The sequence below is a fragment of the Stomoxys calcitrans genome, chromosome 3 (assembly GCF_963082655.1).
Source record: "Stomoxys calcitrans chromosome 3, idStoCalc2.1, whole genome shotgun sequence".
Lineage (NCBI taxonomy): Eukaryota > Metazoa > Arthropoda > Insecta > Diptera > Muscidae > Stomoxys > Stomoxys calcitrans.
Window position 1 is genome coordinate 28,237,835 of NC_081554.1, and position 20,025 is coordinate 28,257,859.

The 20,025-nt window shown below is 38.0% G+C and overlaps 1 protein-coding gene across 1 annotated transcript; it reads left to right on the plus strand.

Annotated features, from left to right (window-relative positions):
- Nucleotides 1–469: 469 nt before the first annotated feature.
- On the plus strand, nt 470–5,901 carry LOC106089448 (intraflagellar transport protein 46 homolog). Its single transcript, XM_013255303.2, has 2 exons — nt 470–700; nt 4,631–5,901. The coding sequence occupies exons 1-2, from the start codon at nt 470–472 to the stop codon at nt 5,657–5,659; spliced, it is 1,260 nt and encodes a 419-aa protein (XP_013110757.2). The 3' UTR covers nt 5,660–5,901.
- Nucleotides 5,902–20,025: the final 14,124 nt, after the last annotated feature.

The following is a 20,025-nucleotide window of genomic DNA, read 5'->3' on the forward strand; positions in this document are numbered from 1 at the left end:
GCTTTACTTAAGGACAAATACTTTTGACACCCATTGCCCAGGGCAACCATGCACCGGAAATGGTTGCCAAGGTAACGTACGAAGGTCCTTATAATTGCGGACAAAACACTTTTCAACGAAGCTGAAAGGCAATATAGGAGCAAAACAATTGTATTCCTCAAGTTGTTTGTCTTTGTATTCACCATTTGTGGCAACTGGTTACTGATTCATGGAAATCACAAACAAAAGAAAAAACCCATAAACGGAATTAAATCCCTTTCATGTCCGGAAACTAGAAGCCAGGATACCCATATCGCATATAACCACAATACATAAACAAAGGAAGCCATTGTCATTGCAAGAACAGCCAAATCAAGAATAAACCAAATACCAAAGGTAGTTGGATTCACAGCCAAAGTCAAAGGACGGCATTGCCCCCCATTCTCATCATAATTATCATCACCTGCCACAGCATTGGTGGCATTTCACCATGAACTATTACGACGAAGAGATCTCGGTGAATGGTTTAGCTGGAGCTGCGGACATGAAACCACCGCTTAACAATGTCAAGGTGGAACGCATCCCTAGTCGAGGAAGCATTAGTGACAAAGGAAACAATTTGGAGAGTGTGAGGTCTTTGGCATCACGCCAAGGAAGTGAAGGAGGTGATAATTCACTGCGAAGTGGTGTAATGTTGGGAAGGCCACGGCAAAGAATGATGGTGAGTTGAAGAGTGTGGGAAGCAAAGAGATATGATTGAAGGCAAACACAACAGAGGTATTATATGCGAAAAAAAATTTGTGCAAAATTTTCTTTAAAAACAAGTTAAAGCGTGCTAAGTTCGGCCGGGCCGAATCTTGGGAAGCCGCTACCATGGATTCTGCTAAAATATGGGAGCTATGTCTAGTTATAGACCGAATTGGACCGTAATTGGCGCAGTTGTTGAGAGTCATAACAAAACACCATGTACAACATTTTCGCCAAATCGGATGAAAATTGCGGCTTCCAGGGTCTCAAGAAGTCAAATCGGAGATCGGTTTACATGGTATCTATATCAGGTTATACTCAGATTTAAACCTTACTGGACACAGTTGTTGAAAGTCAAATAGAACACTATGTGCAAAATTTCAGCCAAATCGGACAAAAATTGCTGCTTCCAGGGGTCCAGGAAGTCAAATCGGGAGATCGGTTAATATGGGAGCTATATCAGGTTATAGACCGATTTGGATCGTATTTGACTCCGTTATTGGGAGTCCTAACAGAATACTGGGCGCCCCGGTAGCTGAGTTGGTAGCGTGCTGTGATTACCAGTGCAGGGGTCGTGGATTCGATTCCCGGCAGAAGCCTTGGTCTGTCGCTACCGTGGTATCACAATGGACTTAAAGTTTTCTAAGTGAGTCTGTAAAGGACTGCCACTTTTACCTAACCAAACCTAACAGAATACTATGTGCAAAATTCCACCAAATCGGACAAAATCAGGATCTTTAGAACCGTATTTAGACCGTTCTTGGCACAATTGTTGGGAGACATAACAGAATACCATGTGCAAAATTTCGTCCAAATCGGACAAAAATTGAGGCTTCCAGGGGCTCAAAAAGTCAAACCTGGAGATCGGTTTATATGGAAGCTATATCAGGTTCTTTAGAACCGAATTTAGACCGTACTTGGCACAGTTGTTGGCAGTCATAACAGAACATTATGGGCAAAATTTCAGACAAATCGGACAAAAATTGAGGCTTCCAGGGGCTCAAGAAGTCAAATCGGGAGATCGGTTTATATGGAAGCTATATCAGGTTCTTTAGAACCGAATTTAGACCGTACTTGGCACAGTTGTTGACAATTATAACAGAACATTATGGGCAAAATTTCAGACAAATCGAACAAAAATTGTGGCTTCCATGGGCTCAAGAAGTCAAATCGGAAGATCGGTTTATATGGGAGCTATATCAGGTCCTTGACTGATTTGGATCGTACTTAACACTATGTGCAAAATTTCAATAAATCGGAAAAAATTTTGACTTCCATGGGCTCAAAAAGTCAAATCGGGAGATCGGTTTATGTGGGAGCTATATCCAAATTTGCAATCCCCAACGACCTACATCAATATAAAGTATCTGCGCGAAATTTCAACCTACTAGCTTTATGCGTGCGACCGCTATCGTGATTTCGACAGACGGACGAACACGCCTAGATCGACGTAAAATGTCATGACGATCAGGAATATATATGCTTTATGGGGTCTTAAGCCAATATTTCGAGGTGTTGCAAACGGAATGATTAGATTAGTAAACCTACATCCTATGGTGGTGGGTATAAAAATCAATTCGTGTTCGTTTGGCGGTTTGTTTGTTTGTATGTTTCTTTGTGTGTTCCTTATAGACTCAAAAACGGCTGAACCGATTTTCATGAAATTTCAGTGAAGGTATAGTATAATGATCCCGTAGTGAAAATAGGGTACTAAATTTTTTGATATCTGAAGGGGGGGGGGGGGGGGGCGGACCCTCCCCCTTAACTTAATTTGCAGAAACAGATCAGATCTCTGTGATAGGTGGTGCGATTTAAGCGAAATTTTGTGTGCTCTCTTATAGTAACCTAAAAATAAAAATTTGGCATCCAAATTTCAGATGGGGTACCTGGGGGGGCCGCCCTACCAAAAAACCTACGAAATATATATATATATAGATCAATCAGCACAATATGGGACTCAAATGAAAGGTATTTAGGATAAGAAAATGTATCTGATATCTAATTGTTGGACCAAGTGTTAGGGGGACCACCCCAACCCCCAAAACAGCCCTAAAATGGACATATTTACCGAACATGGCAATATTGGACGCAAATGAAAAGTATTTGAGTGAAGAATACGAATCTAAAATCAAAATGTGGGGCCAAGTGTTTGGGGGGCCGCCGCTCCAAAAACGCCCCCCCCCCCAGAAAAAAAATGAAAAGTCTTTGGAGTAAAGCACGAATTTGATACCAACGTTCGGGAAAAGTGTATAATACGAATATGTTATCCAAATGTGGGGCCAAGTTTCTGGGGGACCACCCCTTCCCCAAAACACCCCCAAACATGACTTATTTACTAACCATGGCAATACGGGACTTAAATAAAAGATATTTGAGTCAAGAATACTAATCTGATATCAAAATGTGGGGCCAAGTGGCGGGGGCGGCCCCTCCCAAAAACACCTCCAAAGAAGACAAATTTATAACCATAGCAATATGGGGCTCAAATGAAAGACCTTTGGGAGTAAAGCACGAATTTGATACCCAAATTCGGGGAAAAGTGTCTATGGGGCGACCCCATCCCCATAACAACATCCATATAGGACGTACTTGTTGACCATTCCAATATGGGGCTGTAGTAAGAGGTATTTTAGAGTAGAACACTAATCTGATATATATTTTCAGGCGCAAGTCACTAAACGGCTGCCCCATCCTCCAAAACACCTCCCAAACCGGTCATGTTTACCGACTATGGAAATATGGGGATCAAATGAAAGGTATTTGGGAGTAGACCGCGAATTTGATATCAACATTCGGGACCAATGGCCTAAGGAGCGTCCCACCCCTATAACAACCCCCAAATAGAACGTATTTGCTCACCATGACAATTTGGGTCTGAAAGGGAGTGGATCTCGATATTAATAGTTTTTAGGGTCCATGCCCCAAACCGGAAGTATTTGCTGACTTTTGCAATTAGGGGTTTAAATGAAAGTTATTTGAGATTAGAAAACGAATTTGATATCCAATTTTGAGGCCAATGGCAATATGGGGTTCAAATAAATTATATTTGAGAGTAGTGCTGGATGCTGATATATTTTCAGGGCCAAGTGTTTCGGGGACCAACCAACTCCCCAAAACACCCCTAAATCGGTATATTTACCAACTATGTCCATGTGGGAATCAAATGAAAGGCATTGGGGAGAAGAGTATGAAATTGATACCCATTTTCGGGACCAATTTTCTGAGGGTCTACCCCTTTCCCAAAACACCCCACAAACATCACTTATTTTCTGACAATTGTAATATGGGGCTCAAATTTCAGCAAAATTGGATAAAAATCGCCGTCTTGTAAGGGCTCAAGAAGTTAAATCGGGAGATCGGTATATATGGGAGCTACATAATGTTCTTGACCGATTTGAACCGTGCTTAGCACAGTGGTGGAGTCAGGAAGTCAAATCGGGAGATCGGTTTATGTACGAGCTATATGAGGTTATAGACTGATTTCAACCGTACTTGGCTCCGTTGTTGGGAGTCATAACAGAATACTATGTGCAAAATTTCAGCCACATCGGATGAAAATTGAGGCTTTCAGGGGCTCAAGAAGTCAAAACGGTAGGTTTGTTTACATGGGAGCTATATCCAAATCTGATGCGATATCTCCCATTTGCAATACCCCCATCTTAGTTTGGTGGGTATAAAAAATTTAATTTTCTAAAAAAAAAATTTTGACAAAATTTTTCTATAAAAAAAAAGTTTTAAAAAATTTTTGTAAACAATAAAATTTTGACAATTTTTTTTTTATAAAAATAAATTTTTTACCTTATTTTGTAATAAAAATAAAATTTTGACAATTTTTTTTTTATAAAAACAAAAAAATTAAACAAAATTGAATTTCTTTGTTGTTTCCCTTCATTCCCTTTATTAGATGCATGGTAATTCCACAGATGATGATGGCCTTTTGCAGGATATTCTGGATCATGATGATGAAGATGATGATGATGAAGAAGATGACAGTGACATACAAATGGAGGCTAAGCCCTCCATACAGCCCATACACAGTGACACAGCACCAGAGTTTACTAGACGCAGTGCCGGTGCCAAGCAACGCGCACAAACACGACCCACCAGCTCTAGAATGAAGGTGAATTTACCCACCGCCAAAGTACTGGACAATGATTCTGAAGCTTCAGAAACTGATTCTGATGAAACGGATAAGCATGCTAAAGGCGGTGCAGCAATGGATTATTCGCCCAGTTGGGAGGCCCAGATGACCATAACGCCAGAAAAATGGGAAAATCTGCAAATCCATCAAGAGGTCAAGGAGCTATTTCCCTATATTTTGAAGTATATACCCCAGCACATAGAGACTGCTTATCATTTGCAACCCTTTATTCCCGATTATGTGCCCGCTGTGGGTGATGTTGATGCTTTTCTGCAGGTTACCGGACCTCCATTGCTTAACCCTCAACGCAGCCGTGAGGTTGAGGAGCATTTGAAAAAACTTGGCCTTTATTTCTTGGATGAACCCTCGGGCGCACAAAGTGAGCCCAGTTTGTTGAATATGAAATTACGTTCCGCCCTCACCGGCAGTGGCAGTAATGCGCGCTCCAGCTCTGCCTCGCTGGTGCCAACCGCCAAATCCAACAAGGATATTGACAAATGGATAAATGAGGTCGAGCAAGTGCACATGTCTCAATCTGTTTACGATGTCCAACCCCGTAAGGACATTGAGAACATGCTAATTGAATGGCCACGCTCATATGCGGATGCAGCAGCTACAGTTCAACAGGCCTACCAGCAGTGTGCCTCTGGTCAACAAACCGTCATCGATTACATTCGTACATTGTGTCAACAATTCGGCATCGAGGGACCACTCGAGACACAGGCGGACTATTTATTAAGTGTACAGACATTGTTTGCCTTGTATTTGGCTGCCAATCAGGCATGGGAATAATTGGGGTGGTCGGGACAACAATAGGGGCTTATGACTTTGATGTTGAGGATAACAATGATGATGACCGTAATGGTGAAGGTGGATAATGATGATGATGATGAAGGTTGAAGTTCATGCTACTTGTATGGTTGGCAAGTATTATGGGCTTATGCCCAGCAAACATTTTGAGTTGTAATATGAAATATGTGTATTGGAATTTGATGGAAAAGGATAAATAAATAAAATGTTTATTGGAGAAGAGAGAAAAAAAGAGACGACGAGAGGCTAGGGCGATTGAACCAATTGTTATCTACGACAAATTTTATAAATTTGTTGTCCAATAAACAAAAGCCCCTCTAAGAGGAGGAATAGAAACAAGTAAAAAGGTATTAAGTTTGGCCCAGCCGAACTTTGGATACCCACCACCTCAACCACCACTTTTCGTCATAATCCGATGAAAAATGCATTATGAAAATAATAGAATATCCAAAATTCGACACGGGCATTAAGTGGTCTAAAAAATACAAAAAAAAATACAAGTCTGAACCGATCTGGGCTATCTTCAAGAAGTATATCGGGCCTAACACAACTCACTGCCCTAAATTTCAGCGAATTCGGATAAAAAAATACGCCTTTTATGGGCCCAATACCTTAAATTGAGAGATCGGACTCCATGGTGGCTATATCCAAATCTGGACCGATCTGGGCCAAATTGAAACAAGATATCGAAGGGCCTAACACACTTTACTGTCCCTGATTTAAGCGAAATCAGACAAAAAACGCACTTTTAACAGACCCAAGACCTTAAATCGAGAGATCGATCTATATGGGAGCTATATTCAAATCTGGACTGATCGGGGCTAAATTGATGATGGATGTCGAAGGACCTAACACAACTCATTGTCCCGAAATCGGACAATAAATGCGTCTTTTATGGCCCCAAAACCTTAAATCGAGAGATCGGTCTATATGGCAGCTATATTCAAATCTGGACCGATCTATACCATATTGCAGAAGTATATCGAGGGGCTTATCTTAACTCACTGTCCCAAATTTCAGCGACATCGGACAATAAATGCGCCTTTTATGGACGCAAAACCTTAAATCGAGAGATCGGTCTATATGGCAGCTATATCCAAATCTGGACCGATCTGGGCCATATTGCAGAGGTATGTCGAGGGGCATAACACTACTCTCTGTCCTTAATTTCAGCTAAATCAGACAATAAATGTGCTTTTTATAGACCCAAGACCTTAAATCGAGAGATCGAACTATATGGCAGCTACATCCGAGTCTGGGCCCATCTGGGTCAAACTGAAGAAGGATGACGAGATGCCTAACACAAGTCACTGTTTCAAATTTTAGCGAAATCGGACAAAAAATGCGCCTTTTATGGACCCAAAATTCTAAATCGAGGGATCGATCTATATGGCAGCTATATCCGAGTCTGGACCGATCTAGGCCAAACTGACGAAGGATGTCGAGTTGCCTTAAACAACACACTATCTCAAATTTCAGCAAAATAATAAAAGTAGCCTAAGACATTAAATCGGCAGATCGGTCTATATGGGAGCTACATTAAGATATAGTCCGATATAGCCCATCTTCGAAGTTATCCTGCCTATGGACAAAAAAATATCTGTGTAAAGTTTTAGCTCAATATCTCTATTTTTAAAGACCGTAGCGAGATTTCAACAGACAGATGGACGGACGGACACGGCTAGATCGTCTTAGATTTTTACCACTATCGAGAATATAAATACTTTATAGAATCGGAAATGGATATTTCGGAATTACAAAATGAATATACCCCCATACTTCGGTGGTGGCTATAAAAAAGGCCCCTTGCTCTCATGTATATGGAGAAACTTGGTGTGACGAATTTCTATTGCTGCTATAGAGATTTCTGGCTAAAAGACCGAACACTCGTCTGGTTGTTTACATACCGATATTTAGTGCATCGGAGTAGATAATCGATCCCGTCCCATCGTTCTCAGGCAATTAATTGACTTATCCCCTCACCATCTTGTAGTCATCTATATAGACGAATTGGCCTCAAGAGCCCTATAGAGCATTGCCCGGTTACCTGTCCGGACTCCTTTAGATTTTGTAGTCAGTGATCTCAAGCCGAAAACAACAGTTCGCCCTATTTCGATGGATGACATACCAGAGAGTTCTAGCAATCCGGCGCATCCATGGACAGATTCCAAACTTACCTAAGTTCTAGTTTCTGTAGTTCACCAAATAGCATAGGAGGAGCGATGAATATGAGTCCGCTTTCTCGTTTCCCGGAATATGTTCTGTCTCGGAACCCAAGTTGGGGCTATGTTATGAGTTTGGAGTTTATTTAATGTTTTGATACGAATAACTGGACCTTATTTCAAATGCTGCCTGTTCACATAAAACCCGAGCACCAGGGTGGCTGATGCCATGCCAGGATACCGATGCAGATGTCTGCTTGTAGTAATCTATACTCGTTCGGCAGGAGGTCACCCTAGCCCAGAGGTTGGCATGTCCGCCTATACTGAAAAAATGTTTGTCCTAATTTTAAAGATTCTAGCCAAAGATTAGCAAACTTAATTTAAAGACGATCAATTTTCCAACTGTTTAAGAGAACATTCCCTTTTCTTCACATAAAGTATTTTTATTTTAAATGGTAAGTTAATAAGTCCTTAACTTTGCATCTTATTATTAAAGACAAAAATCTAAAATGAAGTTCAAAATATCGTTGAAAGTAAGGAAATTTACCTTGGGACAAGACAACAGTGAACCGTAGTTAAAGGCGCAAAACAGCCTTACAAATAGCAGCGTCTTTAAATGTTTAATTTTTTTTTTTTAAGTTAAGATGCTAAGTCTAAAAAAAATAATTTTTTCAAAAAATAATAATTGGACAGTCATCTATGAAGTAAAATAATAATCAATCAGCGATCAAACTTTAAAACAGAAGACCGTCCGTCTGTATGTAAATAGAAAATTAAATTTGAAAATAGCACTTTTATTTTACAGTTTTGGTTTTTTGGCTCGTTTTCATTTCTAAAATTCTACGAAGAAAAAATTTAAAATTTTGGGATAACTTTTTTTCAGTGTATGATGCTGAATGCCAGGTTTCGAAGCATGGGGAGAACATGAGAAAAAATTTTCAGCGATGGTTAGCCCCTCTTAATGCTGGCGACATTTGTGAGGAACTATGCCATGGAAAAACTTCTCCCCAATGGGGTGTCGCCCTTCAGACTGGGCTATGAAAATGAGGGCCCTTTATCATTGCGCTAAAACATGAATCGGACAGCGCTGCGCAGTGATATGTGAGAAGTTTGTCCCTGTTCGTTAAAGGAATGTTCATAGACAAATTTGTATTTCTAATGCCATAGTAGCGACAGACCAGGCCTCTGGTGAAAATTTAACCTATGACCCTCACGTCCTAACACGCTACCAACTCGGTTTCCAGGGTAGTCGCCTAGTTTGCATATATTTTTTGTTTTTTTACTTTCGGCCACTCTCTGTCTCATACAAACTACGAATTTTTGAGAAAATTGCCTAATGGGAATCGGGGCTCAATAAGTTTTGTTGTGCCACTTCATTCGTTTAAAACTTTGCTGCTGAGAAAATTGCGATAGTATGAGTTACATATTGTCCTCTCTCATTTCCTCAGTTCGCTTTTTATTTTCAGTCCGTCAGATTGTGGTGTATGGTGTCTCATGGGTTTTTCCAATTAATTGTATTAAAATTGCACGATTTATTATAAAATTTATAAAAAAAACTGAGTTTATGACTTAATCTACAAGAAATATAAAAAAGTATGGTCAATTTTGTAGTTTATTTAGTGTAAAAAGTGTTTTTATTAATGTGAATGTGCAGTTGACTGTCTATTGACTGGGATTTGATAAACTGCACACTGTGGTGTGTTTTGTTAAATGTCGAACGATTGTGGTGAAATGAAAAACGTAAACAAAAGGTGATTTGCTATGGGTGTGTTGAGGTATGTATGTATTCAATTCGTTCCTCCTACTATTGATGGTTAGCGAGGTGAAAAAGTGTAGAAATATTTAGATGAGCTGAAAGGGTTTCACCATTTTGATCCAAAAAAAAAAAAATAAGGCCGGTCAAAACAGAAGCATTGTGCTGAAAAATGCAACTTTGCAAAATTTTCAACTTTGAAGTCAAAGTTGAAAATGGTTTAACATTCGCATTATACTTTTTTTGACATTTGTATACGGAGTGTGTGTGTCAGATTTCTCCTAACGTTTGTGGGGTTGTATTGTGATTTTGTTCTGATTTGCTGTGGATGTGTTGAGGTTTGTTTTCAAATCAAATGGAGAAATATTTAGTTGAATATTTACCCTATATTATCACTCAAGGTCGTAAAAAAGAGTATTACCATGTTATGCCAAAAGATATATGTATGTATAGATAATGTTTTGACCTTTCATTTTACTCATGTGTATGGTTATGTGATTCGAAAGTATGGGTTTTCCCACAAAGTTTGCGGGGTTGTACCTTTATCCTTGTCCATTACGCACAGCTATTGGCATGTACTTGTACATATACATATTTGTATATACGCACGCACTTGCATCCTTGGCTTTGTTTTACCTTAACATTGCTGGTGGTATTTTCAACAACTCTGTTTCAGTTGTGTTGTTACTCCATTTGGAGAATATTTTTGCGGTATGTTTTCCTTAATTGAAGCATGTTATGATGTCGACGGTACTCTTTCTTTACGAACATTTTACTCGAGCAAATTATTTCTGCGTTATTAGTGATGTACAGAGTAAACAGCATCGAGTTGGAGGAATAGTAGCACAGATGAGGTTGGTATTTTATTGTTTCCTTATGGTCATCTCCGCCTTTTGGGTTAAGTCACGAAAATGTTTACCTCTTTGACCATTAGCCGTCGGTAATGGTTGGGGAGGGGATGGTTAATTCGTGCAAATTGCTTTTCAATGTTCTACTGGTCTCGGATAAATGAGCACCGGCTACTTACACTTCCACCATATGCAAAAGTCCTTGCTGAAGGACTTGTGAAGTGTGCATGAAGGATAGAAACATTTGAAAAATGTATGCAAGACCAAAATGGGAATGAAGTATTGAATTTGAATGTTTGAGTTTTTATAGCTAAGCATGGCATTGAATGAACTTTTGATGAAAGAGGATTTAGCAGCTTTTTTGTTAAAAAGGAAAATTGAAATGAAACTGTAGTGTAAAATATTTGGATATGTTTAAGAATCTAGGAAGTTTTGTTAGTTATGCTCAAAAAATCCAAAATTCCTCATATGTTTGGTTACTTATTTTTATTTTCCCTAATAATGACAAACGGCGATTTAATTCCTGAATTCCGAAGTTATGCACTCCAACAGGTGTTTTTTAAAGTATCCATCTCTTTTTGAAAATATGAAAAAGCGTAGACTTACTGCCATATGGCGCTTATTAGGCGACATGGTACTTTTGTAGAGTTGATTGGCTATTGATGACATTCGAAGCTTGAGTTGTGGGGAATTTAAAAAAAAAAAACATTTCTTTTAACATTTTTCTCACACACTGTACGTTAGCCATACTATTATTTCAAATCACCGTGTCATATTTTCCAATTTTATTTTATTTGAATATTATGAATTTATTTAACTTCACAGCTTTCGTAAATTATTTATTTATTGAGTTATTTTTACCAGTTTTAATAATATATAACGTATTATCTTGTCCTACGGTAAGGTCTGGCAACTCTCTCTTGACTCACTCTCTTTGAGCATGAAAAATGTAAACAAATCCAAAAGCACTCAATTAGAGAAACAATAACAGAGAAATAACATGTTGAGCCATTAATGTGCAAACCCAAATATACTCATCAACAGACCATATGACCCTCTAGGAAATAGAAGCCAACATAAGTGATATCAACAAAAGTGATATCGACTCAGAACGTCGAGGCAATCAAGAATATATATACTTTATGGGGTCTTAGACGAATATTTCGAGGTGTTATAAACGGATTGACTAGATTAGTATACCCCCAACCTATGGTGCTGGGTATAAAAAGAATTAATATAATAATAAAGGTACTTTTGTTTTTATTGATCTTTCAAACAAGTAAGTTTGTCTGGGGCTGATGCACCCTGTGTCACCCATAGACAGTTGAACAGACTCTCTGCTAAACAACGAATAGAATTATTCGAGAAAATTTGAGCACCAGGATAATTGTGAATGGACGAAGATGGTGTTGTGAATGAAGATGATTTAGCCACAATTAAAACACTTTTGTTTGTTTTTTTTTTTTTTTTGCTTCTAAATTATATTTTTATATCCTCCACCATCGGATGGGGGTATACTTATTTCGTCATTCTGTTTGTAACTCCTCGAAATATTCGTCTAACACCCAATAAATTATATATATTCTTGCTTGTCATGACATTTTAAGTCGATCTAGTCTTTCCGTGCGTCCGCCTGACTGTCGAAAACATGCTAACTCGGAACAAAGCAATCCGCTTGAAATTTTACACAAATACTTCTTATTGGTGTAGGTCGGTAGGTTTTGTAAATAAATCGATCCAAAACCCGATATTGCTGTCATATAAATCAATCTAGGGTCTGGAATTTTTGAGCCCCTAGATGGCGCAATTCTTATCCGATTTGGCTGAAATTTTACAACAACTGTGCTAAGTTTGGTTGAAATCGGTCCATAACCTGATATAGCTGTCATATAAACCTATCTGGGGTATTGACTTCTTGAGCCACTAGAGGGGGCAATTATTATCCGATTTGACTGAATTTTTTCTCATAGTGTTCCGTTATGACTTCCAACAACTGTGCCAATTATGGTTTAAATCGACCTATAACCTGATATAACTGTCATATAAACCTCTTTGGGGTCTTGACTTCTTGAGTCTCTAGAGGGGGCAATTATTATCCGATTTGGCTGAAATTTAGCATGACGAGTTTTATTATGACTCCCAACAACTGTGCTAAATATGGATTAAATCGGTGCATAAACTCATATAGCCGCCATATTAACCCAGCTGGGATCTTGACTTCTTGACCCTCTGGAGGACGCAATTCTTATCCGATTAAGCTTTGAACAACGGCTTCTCCTATGGCTTTCAAGATACGTGCCTGATCTATAGACTAGTCTGAATCGGTCTATAGCCTTTTACAGCTCCCATATAAACCGATCTCCCTATATTATTTCTTGAGCCCCTAAAGGATTCAATTCTTACTCCAATTGGCTGAAATTTCACCCAATGACTTCTACTATGGTCTCCAACATTCAATTCTATTATAGTCCGAATCGGACCAGAACTTGATATAGCTCCAATAGCATAGCAATTATTTTCTGTTATTCTTTGTTGGCCTAAAAAGAGATACCGGGAAAAGATCTCGAAAAATGCGATCCATGGTGGAAGTATATAAGATTCGGCCCGCCGAATTTAGCATGTATTTCCTTGTTTTTTTCCAAAACATGTTTACTCTTTTCTGTCAACATTTTTTGTTAATATACTTGTTTTTCCACGTTTGTGTACTCTCATTTCCTTCTTCTCACTTCTCCAAAGGAAGAAGCACAATAAAGCGTCAACCATATTTCCAATTCATAAAAATTTTGCTTTCAGTTTTATAATTTAATTATAATTTAATTCCAATAGTGCCGACTACTGGCACGTGCCGTAATAAGAACCACTTACCCTATCATCAAAATCTATCTCACTTGTGCCAAGAATCTTTTATATTTTTCAAGTCGTGACTACAGAACATTTATTTCTGAACCCTGGTTTACATACATTTGTCACTGGGAATACATACCAAATGCTTTACACTCAATTCGCTAGAGGTTAGTTTCTATTGACTACTTTTCAAACACATGGGAGGTAAATGCGCGCCAATGCGATTCTGTTCTCAAACACATGGACACAGAGAGAGTAAGGGGGAAAAAACACTCAATGGCTCCAAACATTCTCTTGCTCATTAAATTCAAAGACCAAAGAGTTTGTTTTGCTCTTCGTTTCGCCAACTTACCATGGCGCGTCGTTGGGGTTTTGGTTATGTTAGGTCGAAATGAGTAATGTGTCTGGCCCTGCTGCTGCTGCTGTTGTATGTTGGTCTTGTGCATGCATTACAACTTCATTCTGTTACGGTATTTCAGACGTGTTAGACGTTACGACGTACGTGATTTTCGCCGCTATTCTTCTTTCGACTAATATTCGGGTTACTCGAAATATTCTTGTTGATGAAATGAAAATAATTGAAATAAGAAAAGTGGAGTTCTGGTAAATCTACAACGCCCCCTTTTGCCATTGCGTGTTTAACGGAGTTTCAATTGAAGAGTGAATTGCAATAAAAGTTCATTGGTTTGGTTTAATGTGTTCCTTACCAAAGTAAGAAAGGAAAGGAAAATAGGAAGTAAAATAACAATAAGAAAAAAATTGTAGCATTGTTTTGTAAACAAAGTCATCGCAAAAAGGAGAAAAAAACAAATTGATGTGTTTAATAATTGCTAATTACTTAATAAAACAGTGAACCAAAAAAAAAAAGAAAAAATAAATACAAAATTAAAAATAGTGTTAGAGTATTCAACTAAGCATATTGAATTTTAAAAAGCAGCCTAAAGCGATATACAAAATAGATAAAATTATACTATAATTATAACAAACAAAAGTGACGGATTTCATTGGATTACATATTTCAATCAGTCACTTCAACTTTGTTCTTCATCGATAGCACAACATTTAACCTTTTCACTCGACTCTCTTCTTTGGCGCTCCGCAACTCCCACCACTAGGGAGAGCATCGAAACATCATCAACCATCAACAAACAACAACAACATTGTAGCCAACCAAGTAATTCTGACACTGACAAAAGTGTTACATTCCTGTGTTAAAGTAATTTCACATACTCGTACATGAGAGTTTGAGTTTTTGTTGTTGGGAGAGAGAGTAGATTACAACAAAGTAAACTTCAATTATTTTTGTCAATTACTACTTTGCTCTGCTGCTGCTGCTTCTTCTTCGTTGTAGTCTTTGTTGCCGGACGAGTTGCAGAATTTAATCCGCAAAAGGTGAGTTCAAAGCACGTTTTGGTTTTATGTTTTAAGACAGTGTGTTTTGTTGTTGCTGAATGTCACATTGTTGTGTAAAAGTGTAATTGCGGTGGGTTGGTGTAGCCAAATGTTCTTCTGTGTGTGTGTGTGTGTGTGGGGACCCATCATGCCCTCAGCTGCATACAAACAAACACTTAGAAACAAATTAAGGGATTTATCAACTTTGGAGTGTATATTAAGGTTGAGGACCTTTTTCCCTTGTCTCCCCTAAAATCTTCGACTCTTCCTCTTCCTCTAACCCTAGTGATGATGCTTTATGGACTTTAAGGTGTGTGGCTGTTAGTCCCTTTTGGAGGTGTTGTCTGTATGTGTGTTTATGTTAAATGATTGCACGAAAGATGCTTACATTGTAATTGGATAAGCCGTTGCTCAATCTCTCTCCCAGGTGTAAATGAAGTCGAAAATGTAAGAGGCCGAGAGAGAGGGGTAGCTTTTTGGTGTCATTTTATTTGTTGAAAGTGGTGAGTGGGTGGTTTAATGGAATTGGATGGCAGGGTGTAGTGGCGGGGCATATTTCGTAGGTGTTAGGGTTCAAATAATCAAATTGCCGGATTTTACGGCTATTTGCCGAGTTGCAAATTAGGGTTAAATTACGGACATTTGTGTCTATATTTTAATTGAATTTTGCAAGATTAGAAAAGCTTTAGTAGTGCGTAGTGGAGGAAGAGTCATTAAGAGAGTGTGAGATCAAGAGGTAAATTCTATTATGTTGGCAGTTTTGCTGAGGGACACTGCTGCGGTCAGACGAGCAATGTCAAAGTCAAAGAGAATTATTGAGTCTATTAAGGAAACATAATTAATTTTCATAACTTTAAAAGTCATTTGGACCAAATTAATTTTCATTTTGCAATTCAAAGTCTAATAATTTAAGGAAGATTTCATATACACTGATAGAAAATTAAAATAAATTGCTGTATTAAATGGAAAACTTCCCATGAGCATACAAGTTTAAGATTGTATGTACACTGGGAGAGAATATACACATGTCGCTTGTTTGAATAGGAACAGTGGGAGATTCTCCACTATTAATGATATAAGTTCGATTGAAAATTCAGTTCAATGATATGCGATTTCCTATTTCTAGGCAAATTCGACAGGGTTGCTTTAGAGCAATATCTCTTTGTGGAGGAAATAATTACCCAAGCCCAGGGACGAAAAATACAAAACTTGAAAATACACTTTTTGTTGAAAATCAGTGCTCACTAAGATTAAGATTAGTGTTACGTTACTTGTCCCATAAACAAAGGGGGTTTAAAAATGTTTCGGTTGAAAATTACACAAATAGGAGAAAACATGAACAAAGCATGAATGCAGAAAATAACAAGTTGACAAACTCCTATCAAAAAAAATCCTCTGCCAGCTTATCGTTTTCCGCAACATTATTTAGTGAATCCTGGGTCAAAGGAGTAATTTGCCTACATTTGCATTATAATTACTTTACAATACCATTGTATGGAGTTTTAAGTGCCATTAGCTTTCTTCTGGAATAGTGTACGACCAATTTGGAGTAGACGGCCAATTTGGATTAAAGCCAATTCTGAAAAAAATAGTCCATATGTAGATGTGACCCATCAACAGTTTCCAAAACACCCACATACGACCTTATGAAACTCGGATAGACATGGCTAGATCGAAAAAAAACCTATTTTCTAACGCTGTGTTTGTATTGAAGTAAGATCTATTCATCTATAAATAGAAACAAATAAAAGCGTGCCAAGTTCGGCCGGGCCGAATCTTATATACCCTCCACCATGGATCGAATTTGTCAAGTTCATTGGCCGGCATCTCTTTATAGGCAAACAAGGGAGAAAACCACAGTGGAAGTTATCGGGCAAAATTTCAGCCAAATCGGATAAGATTTGAGTCCTATAGTGCTCAAGAAGTTATGTCTGTCGAAAGCACGCTAACTTTCGAAGAAGTAAAGCTAGCCGCTTGAAATTTTGCACGAATACTTCTTATTAATGTCGGTCGTTTAGGTTTGTAAATGGGTCATATCGGTCCATGTTTTGATATAGCTGTCATATAAATCGATCAGGGGTCATGACTTCTTGAGCCTCTAGGGGGCGCAATTCCTATCCGATTTGGCTGAAATTTTGCAAGAAGTGTTTTGTTATGACTTCCAACCACTGTGCCAAATATGGTTTTAATTGGTCCATAACCTGATATAGTTGAGATAACCGATCTGGGATCTTGAACTCGACAAATGCGATCCATGTTGGAGGGTATTTAAAATTCGGCCCACCATCCTATGGTGGAGGGTATAAAAATCAATTTGTGTTTGTTTGTGTGTTCCTTATAGACACAGAAACGGCTGAACCGATTTTCTTGAAAATTTCACGGATGGTGCATAATTATCCCGTGGCGAAAATAGGGTGCTACATTTTTTGATATCTGAAGGGGAAGCGGACCTTCCCCCTTAGCCTCATTTTCAGAAACGCCAGATTTCGGAGATGGGTGGTGCGATTTAAGCGAAATTTCGTGTGCTCTCTTATAGTAACCTACAAACAAAAATTTGGTATCCAAATTTCGGATGGGGTACCTATGGGGTATGCCCACCCCAAAACTACCAAACATATATTTAGACCAATCACGACAATATGGGACTCAAATGAAAGGTATTTTGGATAAGAAAACGTATCTGATATCCAATTGTCGAACCAAGTGTTAGGGGGACCACCCTAACCCCCAGAACACCCCTAAATCGGACATATTTACCGACCATGGCAATATGGGACTCAAATGAAATTCGAATTTGATATACAAATTTGGAACAAAGTTCCTGGGGGTCCACCCCGTCCCCAGAACACCCCCCAAACAAGACTTATTTACTGACCATGGCAACATGGGGCTTAAATAAATGGTATTTGAGTGTAGAATACGAATCTGATACCCAGATGTGGGACCAAGTATATGAGGGGGCGCCCATCCCCGAGAACATCCCCCAAAGAAGACAAATTAACGACCATTCATATGGGGCTCAAATTAAAGGTCTTTGGAGATAAAGCATGAATCTGATATCAATATTTGGGAAAAGTATCACCACCCAAATAGGAAGTATTTGCTAACCATTGTAATATGAGGCTCATATAAGAGGTATTTTAGTGTAGAACACGAATCTGATATATATTTTGAAAGTCAAGACACTGAGTGGCCGCCCCATCTCCCAAAACACCCCCAAAAACGGTCCTGTTGGCCGACTATGGAAAAATGGAGCTCAAATGAAGGGTATTTGGGAGTAGACCATGTATTTGACATCAACATTCGGAATCCTATTTTGAGGTCAATGGCAATATGGGATTCAAATATATGAGAATAGAGCACGTTGCTGATATATTTTCAGGGATTGGGGGACCACCCCACTCCCGAAAACTCCCCTAAATCGGGCATATTTACCGACCATGTCAATGTGGGGCTTAAATGAAAGGAATTGTGGGGGGTAGAGCAAGAATTGATACCCACTTTCGGGACCAATTTTCTGGGGCTCTACCTCTTTCCCAAAATACCCCATATAGAGCAATTTTTTACTGACCATCGCAATATGGGGCTCAAATAAAGGTATTTGGGTGTAAAACACGAATTTGATATCGAAATGTAGACCATGTATTTAAGGCATCACCCCTTCCCCAAAACACCTCCCAAAGGGTAAAATTTTTTCGACCATGCCAATATGTGGCTCAAATGAAAGGTATTTGAGATTAGAAAACGAATTTTATAACCAATTTTGGGACCATGTGTTTGGGGGACGCCTCATCACTTAAAGCTCTTTAATTGTCGAAAATAAATATTCCAAGGAAAATTTTATTCCATATAAAGTAAAAGAAGGCGCAGCGGAGCGGTCCCGGTCCAGCTAGTATTAAATAATTTTCTCTAAAGCCAAATTTTAAAAAATTTTCTCTAAAGACAAAATTTTAAAACATATTTTGTAAAGATAAAATGTAAAATTTGACAAAATTTTAAAAAAATTTCTCTGTAGACAAAATTTTAAAAATTTTCTCTAAAGACAAAATTTTAACACAAATTTCTCTAAAGACAAATTTGTAATAAACGTTCTCTTAAGACAAACTTTTAAAAAAATTTCTCTAAGGACAAGATTTTAAAAAAGTCCATAGACAAATTTGTAAAAAAATGCTCTAAAGACAAATTTTTAAAAAATTTTCTCCTCAGACAAAATTTTTAAAAATTTTCTCTAAAGACAAAGTTTTTTAAAATTTACTCTAAAGACAAAATTTCAATGAAATTTTGACTTTAGAATAATTTTTCAAGATTTTTTCAAAAATTCCCCTAAAAAATTGAATGTTATAATGCGATTTATATTCATCTTGGTATAGGTCAACCATTCTATACACAAAAGGGGGTATTTGATCGTCTTTAATTTTGTAAAAAAATGAATTTGATCACTCCCATGTTGTGTTGTAATGAAAATCTTTAAAATTGTTTAAAATTCCATAATAATAGATTTCTATGATATCATATAGGAAATCGAGCAACTCTTAACACAAGTGGCGTTAAATGTGCTAAATATAATATTTTTGTTGTTTTTTAAAAAAGTGTGTCTCTTTTAATACTTTAACGAAATTTATGTGTTTATGGCAATATAACTTAAACGCTTTCGTGTATCTTCTGTTTGGTTCTTGATACAATTTCAATATCACCATGACGTCAAAGAACTGCTAAAAAATCTTTAAATGCCACTTACATAAGATATGAAAAACCTGAATTTGTGTTCTTTTTCCCTTTTTTGATGCTGCTGGTTGGTTGGTTGGCCGCACAATCCCAACATGAAGAACATGACTCAAAGAACTACTACGAGTAGCATTCAACTAGAACCGGTTAAGGTGAAAAGGTTGACTTCAAGTTGGGGAGACTGAAAGAATGTTTAGTTTCTTTTTTTTTTGTTGTTGTATAAGGTTCTTGGCAAGTCAGTAAGAGCGAACTCACTTATGGTCAAAACTCCATTTGTCGCTAAGAAGTTAGAAAATGGTTTAGCAGTGGAATGAGTTGTGGTAGGGAGATGCTGTATGAGCTGATGTGTATGACTAAACGTTAAGAAATACATACAAAGTTGACTTTTTGACTAAATAAAATGGCTCCCAACGAAGTGTGATGTTCATCGTTTTATTCAAATATTTCTAATTTTTTTTTAAGGTGATGATTTGTCTTGGGACTAGGAAATCTAAGATTTTTAGTTAGATTTTTAGTCATTCCATTAGCTGCCATGTAAGCCGATGTCAGATCGTGACTTCTTTAGCCTCTAGAGGGCGCAGTTATGGTGCTTTGTTGTAGCTTCCAATAATTGTGCCGAGAATG